At 42.4% G+C, this 23,928-nt stretch overlaps 2 protein-coding genes across 3 annotated transcripts; one reads left to right on the top strand and one right to left on the bottom strand.

Annotated features, from left to right (window-relative positions):
* The first annotated feature begins 4,656 nt into the window (after positions 1-4,656).
* Positions 4,657-20,386, top strand: LOC128408030 (ovomucoid-like). Of its 2 annotated transcripts, none has more exons than XM_053377151.1 (4): positions 4,657-4,797; positions 5,717-5,745; positions 6,470-6,579; positions 20,175-20,386. In XM_053377151.1, exons 1-4 carry the CDS (start codon positions 4,743-4,745, stop codon positions 20,218-20,220), a joined length of 240 nt encoding a protein of 79 aa, XP_053233126.1. In that variant the 5' UTR covers positions 4,657-4,742; the 3' UTR covers positions 20,221-20,386. The 2 variants fall into 2 exon arrangements, with proteins under 2 accessions (XP_053233126.1, XP_053233125.1); XM_053377150.1 differs by lacking the exon at positions 20,175-20,386 and adding an exon at positions 7,275-7,486.
* On the bottom strand, positions 9,784-16,466 carry LOC128408029 (ovomucoid-like). The gene is made up of 8 exons (XM_053377149.1): positions 16,339-16,466; positions 15,737-15,771; positions 14,702-14,829; positions 13,825-13,873; positions 12,271-12,392; positions 11,683-11,737; positions 11,088-11,203; positions 9,784-9,928 (listed from the first exon to the last, which is right to left on the bottom strand). The coding sequence occupies exons 1-8, from the start codon at positions 16,382-16,384 to the stop codon at positions 9,883-9,885; spliced, it is 597 nt and encodes a 198-aa protein (XP_053233124.1). The 5' UTR covers positions 16,385-16,466; the 3' UTR covers positions 9,784-9,882.
* Positions 20,387-23,928: the final 3,542 nt, after the last annotated feature.

Raw genomic sequence — 23,928 nt, 5'->3', positions numbered from 1 at the left:
TGTTTCTGAAGTCCCAGGTAACCAGGTAAACTAGGAATTTGGATGAGCCACAGGTGGGCTTCCATGCATGACTGGCAGACTGTTTTGGCAAGGTGGGCATAGGTGAAGAAGAAGATACAGGTTAACTCCAAAGGTGTCTGAAATTCACTGCTCTCCATTTTTAGGAGAACCACCAGCATTATCAGATCCTTAGAGATGTTGTTTCCAGCGACCTCTTTTTTCCAGCCTGACTCCAGAAACCTCAGGCATAGCTTGCCCCTCTCCCCACTGGCCAAGAGGTTGGGGGTGGGGAGAAGATCTATTCTTTCTGCATTGCTGGCTTACTCACAAAGGTAGCATAGATAAATTAAATTTCTTCCTACGTAATAAGCTGATAGGAATGATTTTTTTCAATATTATTTTAAAGATTTCTCCTCACAAAAACAAATGTGATCTATACTCTTCCTTGTCCCTGTAAATTTAGCTTCATTCCAAGGTGACTCTTGGAAGAACAAAGGTTTAACTGGTGTTTGACAAATACATAATCTCATTTTATTTATACAGTTCATTAATGAAACATTTTGTAGACTTTGGCACCAGAGAGCTGGCATACGGACCGGTTGGTTCAGGTGTGTTTCCTTTGCGTGTTCCCATCATTGTATATGCTGTGTAATTCCTTTGTATTTCAGGCTTGGCTGCCTCTGTATCCTTAGAGCTACTGTGCTTTTCAATTGGAGGAAAACATGACAGCTTCCAGAATCAATCACCATACAGCAAATTCTTTCCCACACACGTTCACAAACACACCCCTATGGTCAGCCACGTTTTTTTCCCAGCCTCCACCCATTTCCATAAAGTCCTCCTGCTCCTTCACATAAGAGCTTCTGCCAATATTGTTACGAGTTTGGAGTGTTAAGCTGGTTGCCAGACTCCTCGAATCCCTGAATCTAGCAAGTGCTAAAAACTAATCAAGCTAGCTTTTAATGAGCCATTAAAAGGGATCAAGGGGTTTGGTGGGAAATGGCAGGTGGGTGGGGCCTCGCCCTCAACTCACAAATAGTGAGAAGGAGAAAAGCTGGGCTTGAGAGTTTTGGGGGACTGGGAAACCAAGAAACCAAGCAGTTTTGCAATTACAGTGGATATAGAACTCTCGCCAACAAATTTGTTTTGAAACAAAACAAAAACAAAAAACAACCCCCTCGACTTCTTGCAGTATAGAAAATGATGAAAAATACATGGGAAAGTGTGAAATAACCAGTGCATTTTTTCTAGAAATGTAGTTAATTAAGAGTGCTGGGAACTGTATCTCTTTGAGGGATTAACTATGCTTTCCCAGGATTCCTTGGGGGAAGCCATGTATGGTACCATAGGAGCCAACTCCTAGGGGCCGATAAAATATTGGAGGGGCCAGGACCCCCCCCAATATTTCATTCAAGTTGGCACCCCTTTATGGTGTGGATGTGACTTGTGCAGGATGAACGCTCAGCCAAAAAAAAGTCACCTGGAAGTAACCTATCAATTGTTTTTCTTGAGAAACTGTTACAAGCTGTCTGGCCATTGTACGGGCCAGCCATTTGCTAACAAGCTGGGCACATCTGCTGTGTTAATAACAATCTCCTGGGGCAGTGCATATGTGGACACTTTTTTAAACACCTACATCAAAATCTGAAGGTTTCCTAAGCCAATAGCAACATGAGGGAGAAGATTTGGTGTGCAAAACAAACCAATGCATATACGCGTGTGTGCATGCATGTGACTAAAGTGTTTGAAACACTTGTGGTCAGTGGAGTACTCACAAGGATTCATCCGGAACCCAAATTCTCAACCTGATCAAGGCAAAAACACTGGGCTTTAGGCAGGATTCATCCAAGGGCTTGTGCTTGCAGAATGTGGCCTCCTCCTGCACACCCTCTGCACCTGTGAAACTTGCCAGGGGGTAGGTTGGGGGGGCCCCTGCAAAGTGTGCAGGGGGAAAGAGGAGGGATCATTTTGTCTGTTAGGTTCACTAACAGGAAAACTTAAGAATATATATATATATATATATGTGTGTGTGTGTGTGTGTGTGTGTGTGTGTGTGTGTACACATATATATCAAAAGTAATCACCTTGATCCAGCAACAGCACCCACCATCTTTAAGATTTGCCCTCCAGATGAAGCTTCTTTGTGCAAAAGAAAGAAAGAAAGAAAGAAAGAAAGAAAGAAGACAAACAGGTGCAATCTTGCAGATCTGGGATCCCACATGCAACACCACCTGATTGACCAAAGTTTCAGAAGCTATGCATACTTTTGCCATGTGCATCTTTTGCCGAGAATGTTGCAGCTCATGGTGCAATGATGACATTGCTGTTGCAAGTCACAAGAAAAGAGGTACAAACAAAACGGTTTTACAAATGATGAGACCCTTTTGACCACAGGGCAATACAAAAGAACAGCTTTCCCAACATCTTAGTACGGGGGGGGGGGCGGGAGGAAGAGCCTTATTGGTTCAGCATGTAAGATATAAAATAGATATGGTAAAGGTTGTCCTAGGAAGCAATCCAAGCACATTATATACATCAAACACACTTATTCTATCCAATAGTTTTGAAACCACAGGTGTGAAAAGCATGCACCAAGAAAGCAAGATCTGATTGACAGGAGAAAACAAACAATGAATGTGTGGCAGGGGCATATTGGATTTACGTTGTTTGAGGCAATTTGCTTCTGAATACAAGTTACTGGGGAAAAAGCAATTGCTGTTGCCCTCAGGTCCTGCTTACAGGCTTCCATAGGCATCTGTAGGTACACTGTGAGAACAGGATGCTGGGACAGATAGGCCACAGGAACAATCCAACAGGCCTATTCTTATGTTCTTAATAAACCATATTTATTATGATGAAAGTATTGCCCCAGCATATTCTCCTCATTTTTCCTTGGCGATTCTATCTGAAGCTGCATATTCATTCTATTGAGAGCACAGTGGTATGCAAAGATCTTGCAAAACAACTGATACTTTTCAAAAGAAGGAAAATGCAACCAGCATGCTCCAGAAATACAGATCAGATGAGTCTTTTTTACAGTTGTAAGGCAGTCTGTAAACATGAATTCTGCCTCATCTCCTTCCCAACCATCCCAGCACCTCTCTCCATCCCACATGCCTTTGCTTATTAGTCACCCATGAATAGTCCACACCAACATGGCATCTCCATCCAGCATACTAGCAGTGGTGTTGCAACGGGGGGGGGGGGGCGGTGTTAGTTTCTGTTTGCCACCGAGCAGCTGCTTAGAGTCACAGGACTCTGTTTGCATTCCAGAGACCTTCCAGACTGTTGGAAGTCTCATGGGAGAAGGGAGACGGATGTGACGTACTGGTTTCTCTGTTTCCTTTGTTCCTTTGTTCCAGTTGCTCTCTGCTTTCATAGAGAGAGGATGTATATTTCTTTGCTGTCTGCGTAGTAAGAAATAAAGCATAGCGATGTAGCCATAAATCTCATCACTTCCGCATGCTGCTTTGATTCTCTGCGGAATCGGAACGTGCCTGGAAGCCTCATCAAAGGCTCAGGTCGTTAGTTATTCATCGGAGGCGATTTCGAAGGCTCGGCCGGAAGATGAGCTTTATCAGCTTGGCTGAGTGAGATTCTGACAGGCGGCTCGCCCTGGGTTCCACATCCGGGAGGGTGACAAGAAGGCCCCCTACAGGGTGCTTGCCCTGCCACCCCAGCCCAGGCAGGGTGGTGCGAGCAGCCATCGCACCGCCTCAGCCGCATGTGTACGGGCCAGCCGCAAACTGCTATGTACAGGGCATGTGCGGTGTCACTACGTACAGCACATGCGTCATACGTAGTGACATCGCACATGCGCCCAATGTAGCGACACCCCGCCCTGGGTGTCACAACGCCTTCGTTCGCCCCTGCATACTAGCAGCTCTCTAGTCAATTTCCCTCTAGGTTTGTGTTTGTTTTAGATTATACCTCTTGACAGGGCTCTTCTTCTCAAAACCCTCTCTAGTTTTGAACAGTACAAATGGTATGTCCAGAGCCTGTAAATGTTGAGGTGTGTGCATATGAGCCCATGGGCAGAAGTGGAAACTAGTACAGTACATGGTAGCTGGAAGTGGGGCCTGTGGGTATGATCTCAATAGTTCCTCCATGCCTCCTTTTTTGATCCCATTTCAACATCTACACACAGCTACTTCATTTGTGGCATTGAAAATAAACACTTCTCAAGGAACCAAGTACCAAGTATCCAGCTCACTTTTTAAAGTGGAACAGTTGTGTGTGTTTTTTAATTAAAAAAAGTTCCAATAAACAAAAAGCAGAGTTGTTGATTGGGGCTCTATGAAGAATGGGGCTCTATTTACTTCTGAAGCAGTGAAATTATATCATTCATCTCTGGAAACCAAAGCAATGGATTGTTATAAAGTGAACTAAGAATATTATTGTATTTTAGCTCATTTTTATTCAATTTCTTTCTGTGTTTAATATTTTATCTTTGCTATGTCTTATGGTTTAGAAAGTAAACTACCAAGCTGGTTACCAAATGTCTCTTGCATAATCCTGGATTGCGCACTGAAAGGAAAGTATGAAAGTTGGTACAGGACACCACAGTCCTTTGTAATAATACATTTCCAAATGTAAAAAATTCTTGAAACTGGGAGATTTCATCATCAAGCCCACTGATACTTCTTTATATGCACGGGAGAGAGGTTAGATCTCACATGAGAAGCCTCTGCTGCTTGGAAGAGAACTAAGAGGTCAACAGATCCAAACCCACCAGCACAACAATGAAGCCAGGCAGCTTTTTCCTCCTCACTTTGATGGTTTTCTTTTTGTACTCAGGTGAGTCATATTTCATATTGTAAAGGTTCCCCTTCTGGAGAGATTTGCATTTTGAGGCTCCCATTATATGTTCCATCTCAGAAAGAAACATAATGATGCATGGTTGTTTTTGAGGTTGCTTCCTCGTGCTACTACTACTACTACTAATTTATTTATACCCCGCTCATCTGGCTGGGCTTCCCCAGCCACTCTGGGTGGCTTCCAACAAAATATTAAAATACAGTAATGCATCAAACATTAAAAGCTTCCCTAAACAGGGCTGCCTTCAGATGTCTTCTAAAAGTCTGGTAGTTGTTGTTCTCTTTGTCATCTGGTGGGAGGGTGTTCCACAGGGCAGGTGCCACTACCGAGAAGGCCTTCTGCCTGGTTCCCTGTAACTTGGCTTCTCGCAGGGAGGGAACCACCAGAAGGCCCTTGGCGCTGGACCTCAGTTTCCGGGTAGAACAATGGGGGTGGAGCCGCTCCTTCAGATATACTGGACCAAGGCCGTTTAAGGCTTTAAAGGTCAGCACCAACACTTTGAATTGTGCTCAGAAACGTACTGGGAGCCAATGTAGGTCTTTCAAGACCATTGTTATGTGGTCTCGGTGGTGGCTCCCAGTCACCAGTCTAGCTGCCGCATTCTGGATTAGTTGTAGTTTCCGGGTCACCTTCAAAGGTAGCCCCACATAGAGCACATTGCAGTAGTCCAAGCGAGAGATAACCAGAGCATGCACCACTTTGGCAAGACAGTCCGCGGGCAGGTAGGGTCTCAACCTGCGTACCAGATGGAGCTGGTAGACAGCTGCCCTGGACACAGAATTGATTTCAGGAAAGGTGCCTGAAATCCCTAAACACAGTATTCTCAGTCATACAAACAAATAATAAATAAATATGGATTGACTTTATAATGTTTATGTTCTTGGTGTTTTGGTTCTAGGTGCTGCCACTGAAGCAATAAATGAACGAGTGAGTGCTAGTTATCTATTTTTATGCTATTTCTCTTTAGTTATTTAGAGTTAAGCTTTGTGATACTGCAGTCCTCATGGATTTTTATTTTATTTTGATAAAGAGTTAAAAAATACAGGTAATGCGCATACATAACACAAAGCAATCACTAAAAGAATAAAGACACATTGCATTGGTCACAGCTTTTAAAACAAAGGAAGTGTTTAAGCGACTTGTGTTCTACTCTGTTATAATTTTTGCAGGTGGAGCTCAAGGCAGTTAACAAATAATTGAATAATAATTGGAGTTAAAGTGTATTAGCTAAAACAGGCTTCCTCAGCCTCAGCCCTCCAGATGTTTAGAGACTACAATTCCCATCATCCCTGACCACTGGTCCTGCTAGCTAGGGATCATGTGAGTTGTAGGCCAAAAACATCTGGAGGGCCAAGGTTGAGGAAGTCTGAGCTAAAACATGAAATAAGATGCAAAGAAACTTACAAATGTCACATTGGTCACTATGGAATTCCCCTTGCAGTCTAAATGTCAAGGAGGGAATAATTCAACAGTGTCATTTACCCAGTGGCGTAGCGTGGGGGGTGCAGGGGGGGCGGCCGCACCGGGCGCAACATCTGGGGTTAGGGCAAATCCACGGGTTAGGGGGTGCAAATCTACGGGTTAGGGGGCGCAAATTACTTGCCTGACAACCCACGCTACGCCACTGCATTTACCGGTACTTTTTCTGCAGGAATATTGTCGTGGGTATCCCAAAGGAGCATGCACCAAGGAGTTTAATCCCCACTGTGGCTCTGATGGCATCACCTATGACAACAAGTGTCTTTTCTGCAATGCATATATGTGAGTATAAAGAGTGAAAAGAGTGAGCAGAGCTACTTTGTAGGCAGCTCAAAATTTGTAAATCCCTGGTGTGGCAATAATACAGTTATTGCAAAGGTAATAATGACCTAATACAGGTGTTGCCCTAATTGTGGATTTTGGAAGTGTCAACTCAATTGGGGGGGGAAATGACATAAAATGACATTTTTAAAAGGAGAATATTTCACAAAGTGGTGCTGCAGCAAATATATACAGCAATAATTAACTTGCCTTATTTAGCTATCATGGTGCCAGGTGGGGGTGGTATTTCAGGTTAGTTCACATTTTAATGCAAAATTACCTAATTTACATTTCACAAACCAATACGCAAACGGAAACAAAGCTATCCTTTAAAATTCACGTCTGTAAATTTTGTGATGCAGGTTTCCAGCTTAAGAAAACTGCAAAAATGTGTAAATTGGGAAAACAATACAAAGTTTTGAGGGGGCAGGAGTTTGCACAAAAATGCTCTCAATTTTTATGAATGTCACAGATTGATTCAGTAACATGAGGCACTAGATTTAAGACTTCAGAAATAAGAAAATGAGAGAAACCCAAACTGACATATTGGTCCATCTCTACTCATCATTGTATTATTTCTGTTTATGGAGTAATGATGAAGCATGCATCTTTTGGATTATCTCACTGAGTTCCTGGTTTTGTCTTTCCTTCATCAGTGCAAGTGGAAGAGTACTGAGACTGAAGCACCTTGGAAAATGCTAAAGACTAAGGAACATCTATTGAGGGAAATGTCCCTTTCTCTTCATGCCGCACTCATACCATCACCACAAAGAAATATATTCTTCCTTCTGCTTATACTTTGCATTGCCAGCTAGTGAATATCTTGCAAGATCTTAATTTGATTAATCAGTAAATAAGCTAAGCAGCATTATAAGTTTTGTATTGTTCCCTTGGGACAAACATCTCTCAGTATATTTATTTATGTTCTGTTTGTTTAGCCTATTATCTAATTTTTTTTAAAAAAAAATTAGCCCCCCACTTTTCAGCACCATGCAGAAAGGTAATATATTTATGAAATTTCGGGGACAATATAATATTTGGAAGTTTGTTAATAATTACACACACACAAAGAGTAAAGCTAAATGCTCAGCTGAATTTACTCAACATGAACTATAACACTTCAGAGTGTTAGATTGCCTGTCGATATGATTTATGCTCATGCAAGCATGCGTGCATGCACATGCGTGCGCGCACACGCACACACACAAACACTACCTCCCTGCTGGTAGAAAGCCAGCTCATTAGGGAGACATCTAGGGTAGACTCCTTCTCCCTAGTATTCATTGACCACCGATTCATTAGGGCGAATGGTGCCAACTTTAGCCTCCTTTCCCCTGTCTGGCTTCTTATTTACAACCATCCAGCAGATGGTTCCACTTGTGACTGGCTCCAGATCCATCAATTGTTGGTTTCCCTGTTTTCTGCCCCATCAGTTCCAATGGGAACCAGTTCCCACTGCTGGCATGCTGCTACACACCTATGAGCAAGAAGCATTCTTCATGGGAAGACACTGATGCTGATAGGCTTCCCCCTTTGAATGGGGGTTGGACTCAATCACATTTAAAATTGGGACATTAGTGTGTGCTCTTCTACCCTGTTCTGATTGGTGGATAACCCTCCAGGTGGACCTCACCCTGAGTCAACTTGGAACTGGGAGGGGTGAGAGTAAATGTGTCCCCCTGTGCTACTTGCAGGAACAACATTTTTAGAGCAGTCTTTCCATGTGCACCAGGGGGACTATCCAACTTTTATTGCTAATATTACTGCCTATCATTGTGTAGCCAAAATGGCAGCACACATATGCAACCAGCAGATTTGGGGGCATCCTGAGTTTTTCGGACGTACAGAACATCTGAGGTGAAGGGGAACCCCCTAAGGTGAAGACAAATGGCCCAAGCATCCCAGTGAGCAATGGAGGCTGGTCTATTCAGGAAAGCAGGGCACGGCCTCACCAACCTCAGTCTGCACTCACAGCCCCCATCTTCCCACCTTCTTACTTACAGTCAGCCCAGGGTTGTTATTATTATTATTTATTCAACTTATACAGCGCCCTATACCCAGAGGTCTCAGGGTGGTTCACAACAAGACCACAACATATAAAATCAAACCAAAAGCAATAACCCAATTAACCCCCCCCCCAAAAAAAAACCACAGTCTGAAAGGGTGTTGGATGTCAATAAGCTCAAACAAAGGCCTGTTTAAAAAGGAACATTTTTGCCTGGCGCCTAAAGGTGTCTAAATGAAGGGGCCAGGCGAACTTCCCTGGAGAGAGTATTCCATGGACGGGGAGCCACCGCAGAGAAGACAGCTGCTCACGCCGCCATGAGCCTCCGCGGGGTGACTTCTTGTCACCCCTGCAGGCACGGAACCAGGGTGTACCGCCCTCACCCCCACCCTATTGCGACATCACTGGTCTGAAATGCACACACTTCAGCTTAACCACAGGTTACTTTTCAAATCAGGTGGAAGCCTATTTCAAGAGAAAGAGCCTTATGTCTCAAGATATTACAGGATACATATGGATTGGACTAATGTCATGCATACTCAGCTTCACGCACCAGTCATGAAACATACTGGAGCCATAGTAAACAGTAATGTGTACACAGCGTCAATTTCCTGGACAGAGAGAGACTTTCTGAAGTCTCTCTAAGAGCTGTATGTAATTGGGAATATAGAACTTCCTGTTACGTTGGTCTCAAGTTTTCCAGGCCAAATTGCCCACCCCAGTGCTATGTCTACCTCAAGCTAGGCCTCATCCTACTATCCCAAATACATCATCGCCTTGTTTCTCTGAAGAAAAAGTCTCCCAAAAAGTATTTGTTCTATGTCTGTTGTCCACATTTGTTGTTCACATTTGCCTGGCAGTAACTCCTGAATTATTGTTCTCAACATCCATGGCCGTGTGTTATCTCTTTCTCTCCCTCTCTGCTTTCCCCCACTTGCTCAAATCTCCTGACATGTATGCTACTGTGAGTGACACTTTCTAGGAAAGAATAGAATATTGCACTGAACAAAAATGCTTTTCTTCCTGAGGTTAAAGCCCTAAACCCTACACAGACCCTCAAATATACATGAGCCGGGTATTGAAAGAGAGAACAACCAAAATAGCAATACATTCCATGGCGCAAAACGAGACATTATAGGAGAGATCAGAACAATACATCGTTGCAGGTTAGAAATCTTTAATGGCAAATCAGACCTTATTTTGCAACATTTGTTATTAGAGTATAAGGCAAAGAGGTCTCTTGGAAATCTGTCAAGTTCTCAGCACATTCCAAAATGTTGGAGCAACAGAGCCCCTTTGCTCTTCCTGGAAAGAAAAGGGTAACATATATTGAAATTATTATTGTGGATAACTAGAATCATAAAACAAAGTTATATAAGGTTTTGGGGTTTTTTTTAAGAACAGCTCTTAGTTTGAGAAATGCAATGACTTGCATTCCATCTTATCCCCTAGAACTGCTTCCCACTATGCAAAAAAGGAACGTTTTGGTTCCTAATGTAAGCCACATTCACCACAGAAAATCAATCAGAATTCTGACTAGTAAAATCATCCCATTTAAATAAACACAACAGACATTGCAACTGGAACTGTCAATATGAGCAGCGTTGTTTCGGAATACCTTACTTCAGCAACATCTGCACTATGCAGAAGTGTACTTTGTTAAAGGTCCTGAGAAAACCCCTATTCCCTTCAGAGAGCTACAATTCCCAGTGAATTCCTTATTCCATGGAACTCTGGGAACTGTAATTCTGTAAGGGGAATAGAGTTTCCTAACAACTCTCAGCTGCAAACAGCAGACTACACTTCCCAGGATTCCTTAGGAGAAACCACAGTTTAAAGTGGTATGGGTGATGTCATAGTTGCTTGACAGGAAAAAACTTCAAAGTATAGTCTGGATGGAAGCATGATTATGAGACCATATTTTTAACCCTTTCAACTGACAAAAGTGAATCAAGGAATCTGGATATGTGACTATATCCCAGCTCTGGAGAATTCTTGACATTGTTGTTACCGTTCTTGTTACCTTGCACATCTGAGTTGGTTACCCCAGCCCCCCTGGGAAGCTTCCAACAAAATGTAAAAACACAGTAAGGATATATGTAGGATGGCTTACTTCTCATCCTACCAAAACTTTCAGAGTGTCATCATAAGTAGATACAGAACAGCTTAGAGGTTTTGAATACAGTCATACCTTGGGTTACAACCACTTCAGGTTGCCTTTTTTCGGGTTACGGACGGCTGAAACTCGGAAGTACCAGAACGGGTTACTTCCGGGTTTTGGCGGTCGCGCATGCACAGAAGCACCAAATCACAACTCACGCGTGCGCAGACAAGGGTTGCGAACATGCATCCCACATGGATCACATTCACAACCTGAGCGGCACTGTATATCTTTCTCTTCTATCATCTTATCATCACTTTAGTTATTTTTCTATAAAAAAATAATTATTATTTCTATACGTACAGGGCATTAATGCAGAAATCACACTGGTTGCTATAGTTCTTTCCATCGGAACCGCAGTGAGGCATATAATTCAATGGGCACATGAGATCATTTGGGCTAAAGTTCTTACAATAGTCCTGCAAAAAGAGTGGCATTCTTAATCTGTCACCTGTTAAATAAAACTAAGTTCCACTTTACAAAAGAAGTAGTGATGTACCCATCAAACTTTTACATTTGCTCACCAGTTCAACATAACTTCTTTTTTAAAGTGCAATTTGTATTCAATTTTGTAAAGTCATACATATTTGCAACAAAAAAACAAAAACCAAAAAAATGAAGAAATAGGAAACACAACAGTCATAATTTCATATGCATTATATTATCTCAAATAAATATTTTGGTTCAAATGAAGCATGAGCTTTGTTATTTCAGTGTCCAATAAACTTTGCCCAATTCTGTCTAAACATACTAAGTTTATGCCTTCTTACACTCTTGATACCTTATAAAAAATTCCACAACTGCAAAAATGAAGGGTTTTTTTGCTTCCAATTCTGTTAAGAGAGGGATTGATACCTGCCACTCCCAATATTTAGAATAACACAGTCATGCTGTTTACCTGAATCTGAATACATTGACCTCCATACTTCACAGCCACATTCTTGTTGGATTCCCTGGGTAAGAAAGAGAGAAAAGTTGACAAATTCTTTCCTGTAGTTCACATTATTAAAACAAACTATGTTTAGCTCTTCAGAACTGCTACAGACAAAGCTTGACTGAGCTGGCTCTACAATTTGTATCCTTGAGCTCCTTCATCTGTTGCAGATCCTTTGTCCTCCTGCTACACAAAGTTATTGGGACTCCTATGATTCCGCTAACCAGAAATAAAATAGACTTGAAATAAAAATAGACTCTGTAGGTACATAAGGAACCAGTTTCACTTTATCTACAGCATGCAGGACTGGTTTCACATCCCTGATCAGTGCTGATGCTTATTGGATTGGATTGTGCCAATCATCATTTATCGTTCTCTAGATAACCGATCATTGGACTGTGAGGTTGGTCTCATGTAAGCCACTATGGAAGCTTGGAAAGAAGGTAGGGTGGCAAAGGACCAAATACAATAAATATAATGAGATATCATTATAAAGAATGATAGTCATTATCCGTTGCCTGGGGGGAAATGTTCAGTATCCACATTACTTACAGGTTTTGACGACAAAGATCACATTTACTGACATAAGTGTTGTCATCTGTTCCGCAGACTGGTTTAGCCATTTTGTGGCAGAGCATGAGTCCTTTCGCTTTCATGAATTCACTGCAATCCATCTATAAAATAAACATGTAGCATTTTATTGTACCCAGCAATCTTCCATATAATTACCTCTGACATTCATTTTTCCAGTTTTGTTTTGTTTTTTTTAATTCTAAACATGGAAAAAGAAGCTATTTAGCTGTATTTTCTTCTCTGTATAAAGGCGGCTTGTGGTTGTCCCTAGAATCATAGGGGCAGGGGTTTTTTGGGGGGCAGGGGAAATCCAGGGCTAGAGCATCCTCAACCTGTCTGGCTTCTTCTTGAAGGCCTCCAGCCTTCCAGCCTTCTCAGTAATTCATTCATTGTTGCGCTGCCATTACCATCAAGTAGTTTCTTCCAATTTCCCACTAAAACCTATCTTCCTGTAACTTGAGCACATTCAGTCTAGTGCTGCCCTAGTTCTCTGGGGCAGCAAATTGTAAATGAGGCTTGATCCCATTATTCCCAGAAGCTAATAGCCATTTATTCTCAGACCCATTTCAAGGTGCTGGTTTTAACCTATGAAGACTTATATAGCTCAGGGACCTAATATGGTACACGTTATGGAACACCTTTCCCCATATTAGCCTGCCCATGCCCTGAGGTCAGCATCAAGACTCTTCTCTATGTGCCCCTCTGGCAGTTATCAGGAAGAGGGTGGCAACAGGGGTAAAACTAGGCTTTATTTCTCCCAAGTCAAAGACCCAGTTTGGCCAAAAAAAAAAAAACCCACCCCCCCAAAAAAAAACCCCATGCACATTTTGCACACCCACAGGCTGGGAGCCTCAGTGCTGCTCCTCTGGGGGCTTCACCCAGGGCAAAAAAAATGGCTCCCCACACAAACACCGTAGCTATGGCTCTGGGTGGCAACACGGGAGGCCCATGTTGCACAAGTACATTTCCTTTCCTCAACGTGTTTGGAGTGTTGTTTTTCTTTGTAGACGTGTGTGTGTGTGTGTGTGTGTGTGTGTGTGTGTCTGTTTCTGTCTTTGGTGGTTAAGGACTGAAGGGGTTGTCTTTATAGTCTGATTACCTTGTACAGTGGCACCTCAGTTTTTGAATGTCTCCAGTGACGAATGTTTTGGTTTTCGAATGCTGAAAACCTGGAAGTAAATGCTTCCGTTTCTGAACGTGCCTCAGAAGTCGAACAGCTTGCACTGAGGTACCATGTATTTTTCTCAATTTTCTCAATTAAATTTGGAGACCGCCCTCGGTTTTTGAACATTTCGAAACTCGAACTGTCTTCAGGAATGGATAACATTCAAAAAAGAGGTACCACTGTACCAGGAGTTGCTTTTAATTATTTCGTTTTGATATGTATTATATTTTGCAGTTATCTATAGATTATTTTGAGATGAAAAGTGATTCATAAGCTTAAGACATTTCAATTCCCTCCAAATCACACGACAATTTTGCCCGTTTGGTTCTGCAGGTTCAATTTCTCACCACAAAACTCTTTATACCTACCTTTGGACATTCTCCAACATGCTTCTTACCAACAAGTTTGTTTTTTTCCCTGAATAAGAGAAGAATTTAGGGAACGTTAGCAATCAATTTCCTATATTCTGGGCTAATAATACTAATAATAAACATTGGTTGGCACTAATAGACCTTGCAAGTCACAGGCAAATGCCCCATTGAGCTAGTTCTGCTATGTACCCTGCTGACAGTCAAAGCGATGAAGTAAAATATATGTGGCATATGGATGGATAAATCCAGTGCTTTCTTCTTCAGTTCCTCATCTTTCCAGTCTTATGCTTAATTCACCCCATTTCCACATCTGTTTGAGTTTTTAAAAAACTAACTAAATACAAAATCTTATGGAATTACTTTTTGCGTGCATTTTATCCTAATACATTTTTGTATGCCATGTTGCCCAATGTGCATTTGTATATGTTATTTTTAGCAATATTCATATTTTTATGTACATTATTTTTAATATGCAGATTTTTGTACATATGTTTTAAACAATATCTGTGTTTTGGATCACATATTTTGGGGGGATGTACAAATTAGCTGGAAGTACATTAAAATATGAACTGAATTGCAGAGAGTAGAGAGTAAGTTTAATGTCATGTTGTAAGCACACTGGATTTACACAGAGATCACTGAGGACTGAAGCCTAGCTGGTTACCTTGGCCCAGAAATAATCTCTCAGTCTCTGGCTAACCACAGGGGAATAGTGGTAAAATGGGAATGGTCCCATGTAAGACATGTCCCCATCTTGGAAGTGGGGTGGGATGGGAAAGGGACAGATAAAACAAATTGGATGAGACATCATTATAACTAATGGTAGCCACGGTCTGTTGCCCAGCAAAGAATCTTCTGCATCTGCGCTACTTACTGGTTATGGCGACACAGTTCACATTCATTGGCATAAGTGTTGCCATCTGTACCACAGATTGGAAAATACATCCTTGTGCAGCTTATTGGTCCGTTACCAGTTGCCTGGAGGTGTTGGCTGCAATCCAACTATAAAAAGAAAACAACAACAAACATTATATGTCTACACAACGGTTTTCCTTTATATAACTTTTCAATGCTTTCATCCTTTAAAGTTTATAACGGATACATAGGAGAAAAGAGGGTACCTTATGAATCTACTTTTCCTATTTACATTCCCCATTATTCACAAGGAAGAAGCATGCAGAAGACTGAACCAAGGAAAAATTGTTGAATAAATTTCTCAAGTGTGGACTTGCCTAGGGCATCATTGTACAAAAGGTACCATATAAAAACTGAAACTTGGAATATATAGAATAGCCAGACAATTCTGTGGTGGAATCTAGACACATGTTTAAAAAAACGCAGTGAAAATGCTTTTTTAAAAAATGTTTTGAAAAATATATTGAATTTGCCATAACTTACCATCACCATCTAGTATCACATTTGCATAGTGCACTTTACAACACACTTAAAACGTTTTGTTGGCAGCTGTACAGCCGAGTCCTGTGTGTAAATAAAATGTCTTCCCTGTTCCAAAAGCAGTGTGAATGGGGGAGAGCAATGGATTGGTCTTGCTAGTGCATTTGAAGGACCTTGACCTTCCTCCTGCCCTTCCCCAACCCCAGCAATCACAAAAATGAAGCATTATTCAAAGAGAAGGTCTCACATCCCACTGAAATGAGTGGTCATATCACTGCTAAGAACTGTGCTCTTCCACAGCTCTCCTTCACTATAATTGCACTGGAGAACTGCTGTGTGTGTGTTTATGTGTCTGCTTTGTCGTTGACAAGGAGCAGTGAGAACACCATCATTTCCCACTTACACTTGAGGAACACAATTCAAATTCTTCTCCATCTGCCAACTTGCAATTATAGTTTTATCTGTATTACGCAACCAACTGCAGAAGCTGTAAGGATAATACGGCATTACTCACCGTGTTTGCCTGAATGTCTTCATCCCCGAAGACTCCTGAAAGGAGACCAAAAACACATGGATGCCATATCTGAGCTCTCAAAAATTCAGAAGGAAATCTCTAAAGAGATTAAGAGCTGCACAATGGCTTCAAAAGATTATAAACAGATGGGAGAATGATCAGCAGTTGGTATACTGAGCGCCAGCCATTTCATATGATGTGTGCCTCTAATCAGGTCTATAATATTTTTCCTGTTCTGGGGATGGGTAGATTTGTCCATGTTGCTTCTATTAAGAAGTGTGAATTAAGTAGGCGCACTTCAAAATGCAAACCAAACCAAACCTCTCTTCCATCCTTACTTATGGCCATACCTAGGGGATCACAGGACAGGGTCCCAGTACTTTTTATGGATTTGTAAGTAAGGGAATTTCAGTGGGACAGCTTAGCTTTCTTCTACCCTTTCATGGCAGGCTGCACCTGCCAAAATTCCCTCTTAAACTAAATGTTTTCTTCCATATCAGGCCAGTCATCTGAGCAATATAGAAGACTTTTTCAGAATGTCAGCAGTAATACTGTCTCTCTGTCTCTCTCTGTCTCTCTCTCACTCTTTCTGCGTGACTCACCTGTGAAGCACCAAAGTGCCAGAGCAACAACCACAAATGCACCCATTCTTCACTGAGCACTGAATGCACCAATGTTCAGATGAGAAGATTGTCTTGTAGAGCAACTTTACCAGCAGGATATCAGATGGACACGTGCAAGCACCTCTATATATATGCACAGGAGTTTACTTTAGATTTCTTCATTGTGAAAGACTTGGCACTCTAAGGACAGTTTCATAACATAAGGAGTTGACATTCTGGGGGGATTCTTTCCACACCCAAAGGATCAGGACAGGATGAAGGCAGAAGGTAGAATGGTCTTCTCACCTAATCTACTGTTCATATTTGCTTTTCCTGCCACCAAGATAAGATGTACAGTTCCTTTATTTACTTTATCTTTTAAGAGAAAAGCAACTGGAGAGGGGCATTTGTTCTGAAGCCATTCATAAGTCTTTTCCCAATGAAATGAAATCTTCTGGGAGCAGGGAGAATTCACTGTTAGAAAAATGGTTTCTGAGGTAAACTTTTCTCTTTATCAGTGCAATGAGCACAACAGTGATAAGAACATATTGTCTAATCCTATTACAATCTTGGTTCCCAGGGCTGCTGATGTCTCCTCTCCTGCCCAAAGTTCAGCAAAGTATTACAGCTGACTAGAAGTTTTTATAAGGAGAAAGAAGAAAATTGAAATCGATGGTTAAAAGAACCAGGCTTTTGGTAAGAACTCTTTGCTCAGTTGTTGAAGGAATCCAGATATGAATGTGTATCCAAGGGTTGTATTCACACAAGGATTTCCATGTGATCTATGGAACTTTCTCTCACCTTCCTCTTCCTCTGTGCCCCTCCAAAATCATCACTGGAAGGTGGGTTGAAACACAGAAAGAAGATTTTTGGATTTGGAGGGAATGGGAAAGGAGAGGAAATCCCGCAAACAGAAGTACTTGAGCTAATGGGACCACTTTGTTGGATACAACTCAGTTTCAATGATGGGCCATAGCTCCCTCATAGCAGAGGACTTGTTTTGAATGCCAGAGGTCCCCATTTCAATTCATGACATCTCCAGGTAGGAAAAGACTCTAGATTTAAACACACAAGAGGCATTGCCACACAAAGAGCACAGTACTGAGCTAGATGGACCAGCAGTCTGACTGGATAAGGGAGCTTCCTAGCAAACGCAAGTAAGTGCTGCTTTTGTGAGGGAAAGGCATTTTTCAAGCACTCAAAATGCATAGTAACGCAGGAAGCTGCCTTACGCTCAGGGCCGGCCCACCCATGAGGCGAGCTGAGGTAGCTGCCTTGGGTGCAGGAAGCCTAAACGGTGGTGCTGCTAGTGGTGAAATGGTGGCAGTATCTCACAGATATCTCATGAGATCTCATGGAGCGCATTGTGAGATGTCCACAGCAGTTTTGGGACCACAGTAAGGGAGGCTTTGGTGAGGATGGCACTGAGGGTCCATAGCCTGTCAACTTTCTCCTCCTTAGGCTCAGTGTCGCCCTTTTAGAACTCAGCAGGAAGGATCAGTGGACCAGACTTAGTTGGCTTTGGCTGTCATTGGCTCTTTCTCTGCCTACTGCTGGTCTTCCTGTCTTCCGCCAAACACATTTGCCCCTTCTCCTCTGCAAAGCTACACCACTGCAGCAAAACTAACCCTTGCTCTTTCACATGTGGCTATCCTGAAAAGGCAAAGAGGCATGTGGTTTCACTCATTGTTCTCTGGGTCTACCTACCGTTTCATCAATAGGACTTCAGTGAGTAGAAGCACCTGCCAGAGGCCTGATATAAAAAATACACTGAACCCACCATAGTGACCAAAGCTAGTTTTCTCATGTGAAGGAGCAGGAGAAAGGATAAGGAAATGTTGGAACTACGGAAGTGAGTGGCAGCTGGAAAGAAGGTGTCTGACAATAGTGGTTTGTTTGAGAATGTGTGAGAGAAAGGATTTGATATTTATGCTGATTGATTCTGGAAGCTGTTATGTTTTCTTTCAACAAAAAAAGTACAGTTGCTCTAAGGATGCAGAAGCAGCTCTACCTGAAATACAAGGGAATTACACAGCATATACAATGATGGAAAAATGAAGAGGAAACATATCTGAACTAACGGGTCAGAGTGCCAATTCTCCAGTGCCAAACAAAATAATATGATTCAAAGAAGTTTACAAATGTCACATTGGTCACTATGGAATTCCCGTTGCAGTCTAAATGTCAAGGAGCGAATAATTCAACAGTGTCATTTACTTTTTCTGCAGGAATATTGTCGTGGGTATCCCAAAGGAGCATGCACTAAGGAGCTTAATCCCCATTGTGGCTCTGATGGCATCACCTATGACAACAAGTGTATTTTCTGCAATGCATATATGTGAGTATAAAGGTAAAGGTAAAGGGACCTCTGACCATTAAGTCCAGTCGTGACCGACTCTGGGATTGCGATGCTCATCTCGCTTTACTGGCTGAGGGAGCCGGCGTACAGCTTCCAGGTCATGTGGCCAGCATGACTAAGCCGCTTCTGGTGAACCAGAGCAGCACACGGAATAGCCATTTACCTTCCCACCGGAGCGGTACCTATTTATCTACTTGCACTTTGACATGCTTTCGAACTGCTAGATTGGCAGGAGCAGGGACCGAGCAACGGGAGCTCACCCCGTCGCGGGGATTCGAATCACTGACCTTCTGATCGGCAAGTCCTAGGCTCTGTGGTTTAACCCTCAGCGCTACCCGCGTCCCATATGTGAGTATACATTTCACTTATAAAGTACAAATTTTGCATTAAAATGTGAACTAACCTGAAATCCCACCCCCACCTGGCACCGTGGTAGGTGAATAAGGCAAGTTAATTACTGCTGTATATCTTTGCTGCAGCACCACTTTGTAAAATATTCGCCTTTTAAAAATGTCATTTTATGTCAGTTTTTTTTTGTTTAAGTTGAGTTGAGACTTAGCAATTCCAAAATCCACATCAGGGCCACACCTGTATTACGTCATTATTACCTTTGCAATAACTGTATTATTGCCCCACCAGGGATTTATTTATTTTTCTTATGGGCCAATATGTCTACCATTAATATCTGTGAAAATGGAAGAAGGATTCATTGTAGCATTTCTTTCAAATATTTTACTAATTCTGGGCTGCCTACAAAGTAGCTGTGCTCACCTTTTCAATTTGTACTTTATAGTACTTTACTATTTCAATTTGTACTTTATAGTACAAATCCCTGCTTTTAATAGTATATATTAACGGTAGACATATTGGCCCATAAGAAAAATAAATAAATCCCTAATGTGGATTTTGGAATTGCTAAGTCTCAACACAACTTAAACAAAAAAAATCTGACATAAAATGACATTTTAAAAAGGAGAATATTTTACAAAGTGGTGCTGCAGCAAAGATATACAGCAATAATTAACTTGCCTCATTCACCTATCATGGTGCCAGGTGGGGGCAGGATTTCAGATTAGTTCACATTTTAATGCAAAATTACCTGATTCACACTTCACAAACCAATACACAAACTGAAACAAAGCTATCCTTCAAATTCCACGTCTTTAACTTTTGTGATGCAGTTTTGCAGCTTTAAAAAACTGTGCAAAATTTTTTATATTAGAAAAACAATACAATCAAAGTTGGGGAGGGAGTCTGCACAAAAATGTTGGCATTTTTTAATGAAAATGACAGATTGATTAAGTAATATGAGGCACTACATTTAAGACTGCAGAAATAAGAAAATGACAGAAACCCAAACTGACATATTGATCCATCTCTACTCATCATTGTATTATTTCTGTTTACGGAGTAATGATGAAGCATGCATCTTTTGGATTATCTCACTGAGTTCCTGGTTTTGTTTTTCCTTCATCAGCGCAAGTGGAAGAGTACTGAGCCTGAGGCACCTTGGAAAATGCTAAAGACTAAGGAACATCTATGGAGGGAAATGTCCCTTTCTCTTCATGCCTCACTCATACCATCACCACAAAGAAATATATTCTTCCTTCTGCTTATACTCTGCTCTGCCAGCTAGTGAATATCTTGCAAGATCTTAATTTGATTAGTCAATAAATAAGCTAAGCAGCATTATCAGCCTTGTATTATTCTCTTGAGAATAACATCTCTCAGTATATTTATTTATGTTCTGCTTGTTTAGCCTATTATCTACTTTTTAAAAAAATTAACCCCCCACTTTTCAGCACCACGCAGAAAAGTAATATATTTATGTAATTTGGGGGACAATATAATATTTGGAAGTTTGTTAATAATTACACACCAAGAGAAAGAGTAAAGCTAAACACTCAGCAGAATTTACTCAAGATAAATTTACTTCAGACTTAGATTGCCTGTCAATATGATTTGCACTCATGCATGCATGCATACACACACACACACACACACACACACACACACACACTCAACATCCCTGCTTGTAGAAAGCCAGCTTATTAGGGAGACATCTAAGGTAGACCCCTTCTAGTATGCACTGACCACTGATTCATTAGGGCAAATGGAGCCAACTTCAGCCTCCTTCCCCCTGACTGGCTTCTTACTTACAACCACCCAGCAGATGTGATTGGCTCCAAATCCATCAATTGTTGGTTTCCCTGTTTTCTGCTCTACCAGTCCCAATGGGCACCAGTTCCTACTGCTGGCCTGCTACCTATGAGCAGGAAGCATTCTTCATGAGAAGACACTGATGATGGTAGGCTTTCCCCTTTGAATGGGGGTTGGACCCAATCACATATAAAGTTGGGACAGTATAGTGTGTTTGTGTCTAATTTTAAGAGACCACACAGATAGAACCCATTCACACACACACATATTTGTTTAGCACACAAAATCTTCCCCCTCATGTTACTATTGGATTAGGAAACCTTCAGATTTTGATGTAGGTGTTTAAAAACTATCCACATCAGCACAGCCCCAGGAGATTGCTATCAATATGGCAGATGTACCCAGCTTGTTAGCCAACAGACTTGGGGGAAAGGCTGGCTTATAAAGCGAAGCTCCCACTCTCTTCTGGTTGGTGGTTAACCCACCAGGTGGACCTCCCCCTCCCCCTCCCTTCAGGAGCTGCAAACACTCCTGAGTCATCTTGGAACTGGGAGGGGTGAGATAAAATGTGTCCCCCTGAGCTACCTGCCGGAACAACATTTTTGGAACACTTTCCATGTGCACCAGGGGGACTTTCCAACTTTTATTGCTAAAGTTACTGCCTATCATTGTGTAGCCAAAATGGCAGCACACATACACAACCAGCAGATTTGGGGGCATCCTGAGGTTTTCAGAAGTACAGAGCATCTGAGGTGGAGGGGAACCCCCTAAGGTGAAGACAAATGGCCCAAGCATCCCAGTGAGCAATGGACGCTGGTCTATTTGGGAAAGCAGGGCACGGCCTCACCAACCTCAGTCTGCACTCACAGCCCCCATCTTCCCACCTTCTTACTTATAGTCGGCCCAGGTGTCAGGAGGTTGTGCAGGTGCCAGGCCCTGTGACTGGTAGGGTCTCACAGGACTGGGGCCTTCTTGAGTTTGGCCTGGAAGGGCAAGGCACGGCTGCACAGGTGAGGCTTGACAGAAGACTCGTAGCACCTGGTGGCAAGGGCCAGGAGGGGTATATAAGACCAGCAGTTCCCTCTGGCTCTTTGCCACAGCAACACGCTTCCTACCTAGCTGTGCTTCGGCTTCCTGACTCCTGGTATCCTCAATCTTGGAGCCTTGGCTTCCTGACTCCTGGTTTCCTGACCCTCAGACTCTCGGCTTCCTGACTCCTGGCTTCCTGACCCCTGGACTGCTGACCTTGGACTGCTGATTCCTGCTTCCCGACCTCTACCCCGGTCCCGACGTACCAAGACAGGACTCTGACTGCCTGTAACCCGGACCGTGACACCAGGATTGCTATTATTATTATTTATTCAACTTATACACCACCCTATATCTGGAGGTCACAGGGCGGTTTACAACAAGACCACAACATATAAAATCAAACTAAAAGCAATAACCCAATAAACCCCCCCCCCCCACACACAAGTACCACATTCAAAAAGGGTGTTGGATGTCAATAAGATCAACCAAAGGCTTGGTTAAAAAGGAACGTTTTTGCCCAGTGCCTAAAGGTGAGATGTGGACACCAATGGAAGCACCTCATGCATTGCTTTTATATGGGACTGGAATGCCCAGAGAGAACTTATGGGAAAGAGTAGAAGAAAGAGATAAGGCTGTTGATCTTCACACACACACACACACACACACACACACACACACACACATATATATATGGGGGAAGGGAGCGGAGATGGGGAACGGAAAATATGCATTTTATAACATTTAGGCTAGGTATTAGTTAGTGGCTTGCAATGCAGTGAGGTCGTTTCTTCCTGCTGCATTTCAAGTCACAATTTTATGTTGCTGTACACACCAGAGAGGGGGAGGGGATACACATTAGTTGTTTGGTTTCCTCACAACAGAAACTCTCCCCTAAACTCCTATTCAGTGAAGCTGTCACCTGGATATGCAATGTATGTCTGAAATGCACACATTTCAGCTTAACCACAGCTTGCTTTTCAAATCAGGTGGAAGCCTATTTCAAGGGAAAGAGCAGTATGTCTCAAGATATTACAGGATACATATGGATTGGACTAATGTCATGCATACTCAGCTTCACACACCAGTTATGAAGAATACTAGAGCCATACTAAATAGTAATGTGTACACAGCCTCAATTTCCTGGACAGAGAGAGACTTTCTGAGGTCTCTCTAAGAGCTGTATGGAATTGGGAATATAGAACTTCCTGTTACGTTGGTCTCAAGTTTTCCAGGCCAAATTGCCCACCCCAGTGCTATGTCTACCTCAAGCTAGGCCTCATCCTACTATCCCAAATACATCACCATCTTGTTTCTCTGAAGAAACAGTCTCCCAAAAAGTATTTGTTCTATGTCTGTTGACCAACCTGCCTTCACATTTGCCTGGCAGTAACTCCTGAATTATTTTTCTAAACGTTCATGGCCATGTGTTATCTCTCTTTCTCTCCCTCTCTCCTTTCCCCCACTTGCTCAAATCTCCTGACATGTATGCTACTGTGAGTGACACTTTCTCGGAAAGGATAGAATATCACACTGGACAAAAATGCTTTTCTTCCTGAGATTAAAGCCCTAAACCCTACACAGACCCTCAAATATACATGAGCCTGGTATTGAATGAGAGAACAACCAAAATAACAATACATTCCATGGTGCAAAACGAGACATTATAGGAGAGATCAAAACAATACATGGTTGCAGGTAAGACATCTTTAATGGCAAATCAGAACTTCTTTTGCAACATTTGCTACTAGAGTATAACGCAAAGAGGTCTCTTGGAAATCTGTGAAGAATGAGGCCGGGGAGAGGCTGGCGCCGCAGCAAAAGGCTGCTGAACACGCCCCCCTCCCAGGCACCTGGTTGGATGCCTGCCGAGGGGGCGTGGGCGCCAGCCAGGTGAGGTGGAGGCAGGGGGCTAATGCCCCCTGCTAGGGGCGGTGCTCGGCTCCCGCCCACAACCACTCCCCTCTCTTGCAGGGAGGAGAGTCTTTCTCAGCACGTTCCCAAATGTTGGAGCGACAGAGCCCCTTTGCTCTTCCTGGAAA

This window comes from Podarcis raffonei, chromosome 2, assembly GCF_027172205.1.
Source record: "Podarcis raffonei isolate rPodRaf1 chromosome 2, rPodRaf1.pri, whole genome shotgun sequence".
NCBI classification, from domain to species: domain Eukaryota; kingdom Metazoa; phylum Chordata; class Lepidosauria; order Squamata; family Lacertidae; genus Podarcis; species Podarcis raffonei.
This window is presented reverse-complemented; position numbering and strand designations above follow the sequence as displayed.

Coding starts and splice junctions, on each gene's coding strand:
- LOC128408029 (XM_053377149.1), bottom strand. CDS start 16,384: ATGGGTGCATTTGTGGTTGTTGCTCTGGCACTTTGGTGCTTCACAG. Junction 13,874..14,701: donor GAACTGTGTCGCCATAACCA/GTAAGTAGCGCA, acceptor TCTCTTATTCAG/GGAAAAAAACAAACTTGTTG. Junction 9,929..11,087: donor GATTTCTGCATTAATGCCCT/GTACGTATAGAA, acceptor TTTTCTTTCCAG/GAAGAGCAAAGGGGCTCTGT.
- LOC128408030 (XM_053377151.1), top strand. CDS start 4,743: ATGAAGCCAGGCAGCTTTTTCCTCCTCACTTTGATGGTTTTCTTTTTG. Junction 5,746..6,469: donor CTGAAGCAATAAATGAACGA/GTGAGTGCTAGT, acceptor CTTTTTCTGCAG/GAATATTGTCGTGGGTATCC. Junction 6,580..20,174: donor CTTTTCTGCAATGCATATAT/GTGAGTATAAAG, acceptor TTCCTTCATCAG/CGCAAGTGGAAGAGTACTGA.